Raw genomic sequence first — 8,546 nt, 5'->3', positions numbered from 1 at the left:
CGGTTGATCATCTGCAAAGAAATTATACATATAGAAATAAATTCTATTCTATTTACACAGCCAAGAAGTTATAATCTTTTTATGCTGCTCTATTTTTAGCCTTTATATACATATGAGAAGACCTAACAGCACCATTGGCTGTATATTCTTTAATAGTTTATCCTAAACTCACCTTTACCAGAAGTAATAAAAATTCTCTTGTTTCTATGACACAGAGATGCCCAGAGCTCAACTATCATAGTGACAGGAGTAGATACTCCATCTTCCTAGATGTTTACATTTCAAAGAGGTGGCTCCCAGACCTTTTTTGAAAAAATCCTGAGTTATAAAGTAGACAAAAGGCTAACTCAAGAAGAGGTTAAAAAAATGTGTACACGCACACACACACACCCCTTCATTTATATAAGGCCTTCACTGGATGAGAACATCCTACCCAGTGTAAACTGCTAGATGCTTACCATCACCTCAAAACAGCAGTAATGTCCATTTCCCCCGCCAACCTCCTACCCCAAGCATTGTGGCAATAACAAGACAAGGAATGTGAGGAGGAGGGAGGGAAAGAAGAAAACTGCTCTCCGACATTTTCAAATACCTCCTTCCAGGGACAACACCAAGCTCACCTGGACTGGCCTGAGACCTTTCCCCTTTAACTTTCTCATGTATAGCACTGAACATCCCATGTCTCAGGAAACCCATCAACTCCGGACAAACTGGGATGGTTGGCACCCTAACATCAGCTGTGAAGGGCTGATGGTGAAGGGGATCCCAGGGTGCTCTCAGACCCTTCTGATTTACCTCAGAGAGGAGATTTAGAATTCAGTTAGTGTTAAGTACAGAGAAAATTAAGGAAGCAAGCACATAAAGGGCTATTATTAACACCATAGAGACAGAAACACACACACACACACACACACACACACACACACCCCATACATATTAATAATCATCTAATTATGTGCATGTGTTCACTTAGGGAAAAATAAAAAGATTTTAAATGGAAGAAATCTGGGTTTGGATTTTGTTTCTGTGACTAAGGCAAGTCCCAAAACAGCTGTGGTTGGCAGTTCTTTGGTCTGTTCAACTGCATAAAAATGGTGTATCCTCTCAGGGCAAGTGTGAGAATATAGCACCTACCTAGTAAACAGCTTACTTAGCCTCTGGCTTGAATTCAGGCCTCAGTTCTTCACCAAAGTTCCCACATCGATTTTTAGCTATCTCTTCTTTAAGGAAATTCTTATTGTGTCCCAAGTGTTGGTATATCTGTATCCCAATTAAAACAGGAGACTTTGTGAGCATGAATTTTGCCTTTACAGTTTTTAATACAGTGGTTGGCAGTTAGAAGGTTTTGCTCTACAAGTAAGGATTTGTTAGTAGCTGTATAATTAATACCCTATACTTTTACCAACTCTCATGCAGCTGAGCCTTCTCCAGAGCTCCTATTGTGATATCCTAGTGCTCCTAATTGGCTTTCTTTGACCGGAAATTTTCTCAGGAAGGACTCTACCAACATGTGCACAAGTTACCCCTACTTACTGGGCATATGTGTCTGTAGTGGGAGCTGCATGACGCTGCCCTAACGATGTGATTTCAGGAGGATTTTATTCACCCAACTATTTCACCTGTGGGCTGATAACCAGTGCCTCAGAATCTATTTCCTTTGTACTAATGAAATGTAAATCCCCAAAGAGGGTGTATTCATGAGGCTTCCTTAGTCATTTTTCCTTGGTGGGAACCCCTTAAGTGCATTCAGCCTTGAAAGTAGGTCTAGGAAAGCAGTGGGTGGGGAGGCTAAGAAGGAAGTGGCCCTGGGTTGTTCAGTCGGTTGAGCTTCCGACTTGGACTCAGGTCATGATATCACAGCTCGTGAGTTGCAACCCCACATCGGGCTCTGTGTTGACAGCTCAGAGCCTGGAGCCTCCTTCAGATTCTGTCTCTGTCTCTGTCTCTGTCTCTGTCTCTGTCTCTCTCTCTCTCTCTCTCCCTTTCCCCCACTCATGCTCTGTCTCTGTCTCTCTCAAAAATAAATAAAAACATTAAAAAAAAAAAAAGAAGGAAGTGGCCCTGGAGGAAGTCAAGGGCACCAGTGGTCATGGGCAGGTTCCACAGGCCCCTGACACTGAAGATGAGCTCTTCACACGGCTACCTGCTATAGGCCCTGAGTTTGTACCTTGTGCACATGTGTGGTTGGCTGTTATCCCCAACTATACTGTATGATTTAGTTGATTTAGTTGAGCTAAGCACACAGTTGTTGCTTAAAAAAAAAAAAATACTGTTTGAAATGACGACAGTTGTTCTAGAATGACACACTGCAGAGTATTGATATCATGTAGTAGGGAGGAATGGACATTTATTACATTTATAGAACACAACCCTTTGAATTAAATAATTTACCAGTATAGTGTTGGTCAATGTCCTTGAGGGCAGTTCTGACTGATGAATCACTATCCTATGGCCTGGCTCTGTTAGTCTTAAGTGCCCCAAACAGGGAATAATCTAGGTGAGTTGGGGAGTATGGGCGCAGGAGAAGGTTATGTGGTCCAGGAAAGGAAAGGAAGAGGTAAAATTAAATGACAAAGAGACTGTCCTAGGGTTAAGCTAATGCTGCAAAGGAGCAACTCTCCTGAAACTTCTCCACCCAAAAGATGGGGCTGGCCACCATCCCACCCTTTTTCTCTTTGAAAGTTTTCAATTAAAATTTATTTTTTAATGTTTATTTTTAAGAGAGAGAGAGAGAGTACAAGTGGAGGAGGGGCAGAGAGAGAGAGGGAGACACAGAATCTGAAGCAGGCTCCAGGCTCTGAGCTGTCAACACAGAGCCCGATGTGGGGCTCCAATTCACGAGCTGTGAGATCATGACCTGAGCCGAAGTGGGATGCTTAACCAACTGAGCCAATTAGACACCCCTCAATTAAAATTAAAAACTATGATTTTTATCAAGGAAATCAGTGATAAGAGTTGCCACATAGAATACCACATGCCCAGTTAAATTTGAATTTCAGATAAACTATGAATAATTTTTTAGGGTAAAAGTGTTCTAAATATTGCATGGGACTTATACTAAAAAGTCAATCATCATTTACCCAGAACTCAGATTTAACTGGGTTTCCTGTTTTTATTTGCTATATCTGGCAATGCCAGTCAATGAATACAGGATTCATTTTGTGGAAATCCACATTGCAGCTAACTTCCATGGAAATACCTTTAAGGAGACATAACCCTTAATTTACATACACACCACACCACAAAATGCAGACAACTCTTCCTTTAATGTGATTCATGTTATTTTGATGACCTTCAAGTCAAATTCAGATTCACAGTTACAAGCTCCATTGGCTAGTTTTATCTGTGTAACACTTGAGGCCTCCTGTTTGCTCTGAAGCATTAGAAGCCGTGTCTCTTGAAGTATTTGGCTCGTGCAAGGACATCATTGCAGAAGTCACAGTTCAGGTCTTGGCTGCTTCTGATGTAGCCAGGACCTCCAGCATAGGCACAGAGTCCACCTGGAATTTGTGAGATGGGTTAATGCTGACCCTATAGTCCCTCATTGCTTCAGGGTCTCAGCAGTTAGCTTAGATTCTCTTTCCTAATTGCTTCGTAGGAGGCAACTGAAGTTTGGGGGAATCTGATGTAATGTCTTGTATTTGTTCTTCTTACTTCATGCTGTGAAGCCACCAACCCTGGGTTACACTTACCTCTCAGGTACTGGTCAGGGGTCCAGGTTGGAAACCTGGTCTGGATTTCTTTGATCCTAAGTGTCAGGACCTCGATTATCTGAGAAACCTGGGACTCACTGATCCAGGATGTGGGAGCGTAAAGGCCAGGGTCCTAGAGGGAGGCAGAGGAAAAGCTAAGTAAGCCAGGTGGGAGAGTGACAGGACTTCATGGGATCAGTGTTGCTTTTTAATTTCCCTTCTTTTTTCTCTCCTCCTCCTCTGGCAGAGCTAATGCCACCTTTAATCTCCCTGGGAATAAACAGTAAAAGTTACAAGGTTTGGGCAAGTGAAGCATGAGCAGACATTTTGCAACTGCTTCATTATAATGGTGAGAGGCAGAATTGAAAACCTAAGGTGACAGAAGTAGTGAACATCCCAGTCTGATGCCCTCCTTCAGTGTTTAAATGTAAGCCCTCCAAACCGGTCAGAAACAGCTTTTTCTATCTATACTTGTAATTCTCCTTCCAGGTAATCTGAATATCTAAAAGTACTTCTAATTTTTCTTATACATCTTTGGTTACCATTCCACATGAGTTTCAACATATTTAGGAGAAATGTCTGACTCGGGACAATTCCTTCATCTTCAAAGTAAATGGGCTCATCCTTTTCCCAAGGACAAGATTTTACAAAGGCAGAGCAAGGCATCAGAAATGATGCTGACCCTAACTTCGCCCTTGTTGGTATTGGTCCCTGTTTTGCATTTTCCAGCTGCCATGTGACTTTGCAGCAATGACTCCATCCTTGTAAAAGCACCTCCTCACTTGGAAAGGATGGATTGCATGCCTTCCCCTTCACCCCATCCTCATCAGATTATTGGATGAGTCCCTAAATCAAAATGAGATAAAGTATTTGAAAGTACTTTTAAATTGCAAAGTGTCATTCCAAATAGTAGTAGGAAGCCAGTTTAAAGATCACTGAGGAGATCACATGCTCCTAAAAGCTAAAAAGATGACCACAGTATTTAAAGCCTTCCCAACAATTACAATAATAATGTCAAATGTAATAGAAAAAAAAATCACAGCACCATTGTCTCCTTGCCATCCTTGATCCCCCCCCCCCCCCAGACACAATGAATTCAACAGTGGGGTTAATGCCCAGTTCCCTGGGAGTCTCTGTGAGACAAGTTGAGACCAGGCAAAATTAGTGCAAAAATAAAACTGGATCTTCAGAACTAAGAATTGCATAGAAGAAAGAAAAGGAAAAGGAATACAATATTTGCTGAGAATCTGCTAGATACTAAGCACATTTTCCCATTATTGCATTGAGTCTTCATAACAATTCTATGAGGATGGCGTCTTATAGGTGAGGAAACTGAGGCCTAGGAAGATTAAATGAAGTCACGTGGTTACAAAATAACAGAACAAGGAACCAGACTAGGGGACCACAGATGATATCCTGGAAACACAGTGTAGTTGATTTTGAAAAGAAACCATGGCTCAAAACAAAACAGTGATGCTACTACCTGCATCAGGCAGGGATGTGGCTCTCACAGTGCCAGGGAGCACCTTTCATTCTGTGTTCCATAGAACTGCACTTCAGGGTGTCCACAACAACAAATGTGAAGATGTCCCCTTAGCATCATGCCATGCATCACAACAGCCATATGTCATAACTGACAGAGCGTTACCTGCACAACCCCGATTCCATCACCCACATTGTCCACATTGACCATAATGTTGCCACCATGAGACTCCCTGGACAAGACACCAGCGATCACTGCAGGATCCATGCAGTACTTTTGGCCAACAGTACGAATCACAGGCTGATATCTCAGGATGTATGGCATGTCTATTTCAGCCAGCCTTTCAGAAGCACGAACTCCTAAAGCAAACACAGAAGGAAGGATGTGGCTTGTATGACTTATGCTGACATGGGAGCTCAAGAGGACAGAAATCACACTCCAAGGATCTGGGCAGTGGTCTAGGACCAAGAAGCCCATGTTTCAGTCTGAAATCCTAGTGGACCTGAAAGTATGATTCTTCTTTGGGCTTGAGTTGGTGTCCACTGAGGCAGGGTCCTTTATGGCTTCCAGTGCCTCTTGCTGGACTCTCAGGGGATGCTCTGGCCCACACAGGACAATTCTCTAGGCACAGGCACACTGGCCCCATCCTAAGCACCCCAAACAGATATGCCTATCCATCAGCTACAATGGGCACCAGATGTGAAAGAGAGAATCCCCCAACCCCTTTAAAAAGTCCTTGTTTCCCTGACAGGTTTGCTCACTCTTGCCCACCTTTCCCACCTAAAAGGACATCCAGATATTGCATGATCTTAAACCATTGTAGAATAACAAGGATGTTGGGCAAAATTAAAACTAATACTGATTTACCTGGCTGGCCTGTTTACCTTGTAAGCATTTTTTGTGGTTTCAAAAGTATTCTCATCTACATTCTACCGACCAGAGTTTACAACAAGACTGTAAAATAAGTACTTTAAAGTCCTTTCAGTAGAGATGGAGGGGAACTAAATGGCTCATTGAAGAACCACAGCACACACTTAGACAAGGTCTTTGGACTCCACGTCTAGTGCTCTTCCCACTACTTGGTAGTGTGGGGCTGTGGGAAATAGTGGGAGCCAAAGGATATGTTGAGAGGACCAAAATTTGTAAGGAAGGACAGGGAGACATGGGTGTGAAGTGTCGGGAGAAGGGACAAGATCCTGTCAAAGTCACCCTTGCCAAAAGGAGGCGCCTTCTGAGAGAAAGGGAAGTGGAGGGTGAGGTGGACATTGAGATTATAAATACCACAGTAGTTCAGGCCTTGACGTTTTCCAATCCCACAAGACGCTCCAGGGGTGTTGAAGTTTCGGATGTTTCCATAGCATCCCCAGTTGCTGCTTTCAGATAAATCTACAAATTGAGAAAATTTCAATGTAAGGCATTGAACTAGACTCATGTTGATCATCTGTCCATGAATGAAGTACCATTAATAAAAAGAACTTTACCAAAATCAATTACAAGAACTTCACTCTAAATTGAAACACTTTTGAAATTTACAGTATGGTGACTAGGAAATTATCACAGAAACCCCCTCGATACAAAATTGTCATCTCCTATCCTGCAGGCATGGGGAACTGTTGGAGCAGCTATACTCTTCGCAAAGCCCTGGGGATGTCCAATGTTGTTGAGTTGGTGTCTTGGAATCAAACCAGATGATCTCTTCCCTGTAACTAGTCCTCATCCTGTATCCTAGGGGAACTCTCAGTACTTCACCGTCAAATATTCCTGACCGGTTGGTCAGGTGAGATATTTATGGTTGCTCTAGAGAACCAGAGGGAAGTAAGGACTTCTCATTAGATTGCTCTTTTTTTATTTACTTTCTTCTTTGTTCATATCATCAAATCTTCATGATTTGCAAATCTTTGGAAATAAATCTACTACACATCATCATATGTGTATTGTATATTTATATAAATGCCTTTTAAAGTTCTAATTTCTTACTGAGAGCTTCTTGAGATTGACATCTGAAAATATTAATATTTTGGAGTAAATACTTCTACTTTACGAACTTTTGATAAGTAATCTGAAAGAAATATGGAGATGAAAAGACCTGGTCTTTTTTAAGTGTAGTAAAAGCTAAATGAGCTGATGTGTCTTTTTTTATTTTTTAATCAGTACATTTTTATATTTATAACTGGTGACAAATAGCCTTAATATTGTAATTGGTTGTGTCATTCATTGCTCCTGCCCCATAGCCACTCCCTAGTCATATTAAATGCTCCTTAAAGTTCCTTATATTCCCAAAATATCTTGTTGAAATTTAAAAATACTTGTTAAATAAATGGATCAATCAATAAATGAATAAATGTAACACCCTTTCTGAGTAATCATCAGAAGTTACAGCTATGATAAAATTTGCTTCTCCTGAGAAACTATGCTTCCCCCTTTTATTTATCAAAAAATATGTACTTTTCCCTTTGCCCCAGCTGCAAGGAAACTTAAGACCAAATCTGAAATTTCAAGCATAGCAGCTATGTCAGCCTCAGTGGTTAGCTTAGTCACATGTTTTTGATCTCCTTCATGCTAGTTTTCTATTTGAAATTGCATTTGAATTATTACAGGAAGCCATCACAATTCTTCTACAGTGCTTATCAATGAGTACTTATCAATGATGTATATTTAAAGCCTACAGTACTTATCAATGAGTACTTATCAATGAATACTTATCAATGATGTATAAAGTCTATAGCACTTATAAATAAATACTTATCAATGATGTATATTTAACGTCCAGCTTCCAGCAATGCTGTCTTAAGCCAAGCCTACATTCTGGGGAACCCCCTCCTTTGTGGGGCATCTGGAAAGAAGCTATTTTTCAGTGGCTATTATTAAGTCCAGTATTTTTTGGACAGCTTAGAAAAAAAAATTTTCTACTGCAGTTTCAAGTATCAGAAATACCATTCTGTTCCTATGCTTACCCTTCCCATCTCCAAGGTCATGTAGGAGACCCACTTACTCACCAGTAAGTGCAAGGAGACCCAGAAGCAGCCACAGCACAGACATATTGATGAGCTGATTCTACTGGTCCTAAAATGATTTTAGAATAGAAATTAACTCAAAGATGTGAAAACATCAATCGTCATCATAACAATATGTAATGTTTCTATGGAAAGAGGTAAAAAAAAAAAAAAAAGAAAAACTTTTTCACCCATATCTTAACTAAGAAAATTAATTATTTGAATCATAATAAGAAAAGCAAAAGTAAGACATGTGCTCCATCCATCCTTTTAATTAGCTTTAAAATGATGATACTCCTGCTTGGTCCACAGGGACTCACCATACCAACAAGTTACTGGATAGTAATTATTTCAAGAAGACAAGATACTTTGATTCTC

At 40.8% G+C, this 8,546-nt stretch overlaps 1 protein-coding gene across 1 annotated transcript; it reads right to left on the bottom strand.

Annotated features, from left to right (window-relative positions):
• Nucleotides 1-3,247: 3,247 nt before the first annotated feature.
• Nucleotides 3,248-8,240, bottom strand: LYG1 (lysozyme g1). The gene is made up of 5 exons (XM_019443002.1): nucleotides 8,172-8,240; nucleotides 6,457-6,561; nucleotides 5,341-5,534; nucleotides 3,693-3,825; nucleotides 3,248-3,500 (listed from the first exon to the last, which is right to left on the bottom strand). The coding sequence occupies exons 1-5, from the start codon at nucleotides 8,212-8,214 to the stop codon at nucleotides 3,382-3,384; spliced, it is 594 nt and encodes a 197-aa protein (XP_019298547.1). The 5' UTR covers nucleotides 8,215-8,240; the 3' UTR covers nucleotides 3,248-3,381.
• Nucleotides 8,241-8,546: the final 306 nt, after the last annotated feature.

Source organism: Panthera pardus, unplaced genomic scaffold (genome assembly GCF_024362965.1).
Source record: "Panthera pardus isolate Hobbes unplaced genomic scaffold, ASM2436296v1 HiC_scaffold_25, whole genome shotgun sequence".
NCBI classification, from domain to species: domain Eukaryota; kingdom Metazoa; phylum Chordata; class Mammalia; order Carnivora; family Felidae; genus Panthera; species Panthera pardus.
Note: the sequence above shows the minus strand (reverse complement) of the source record. Positions and strands in the feature narration are given on the sequence as shown.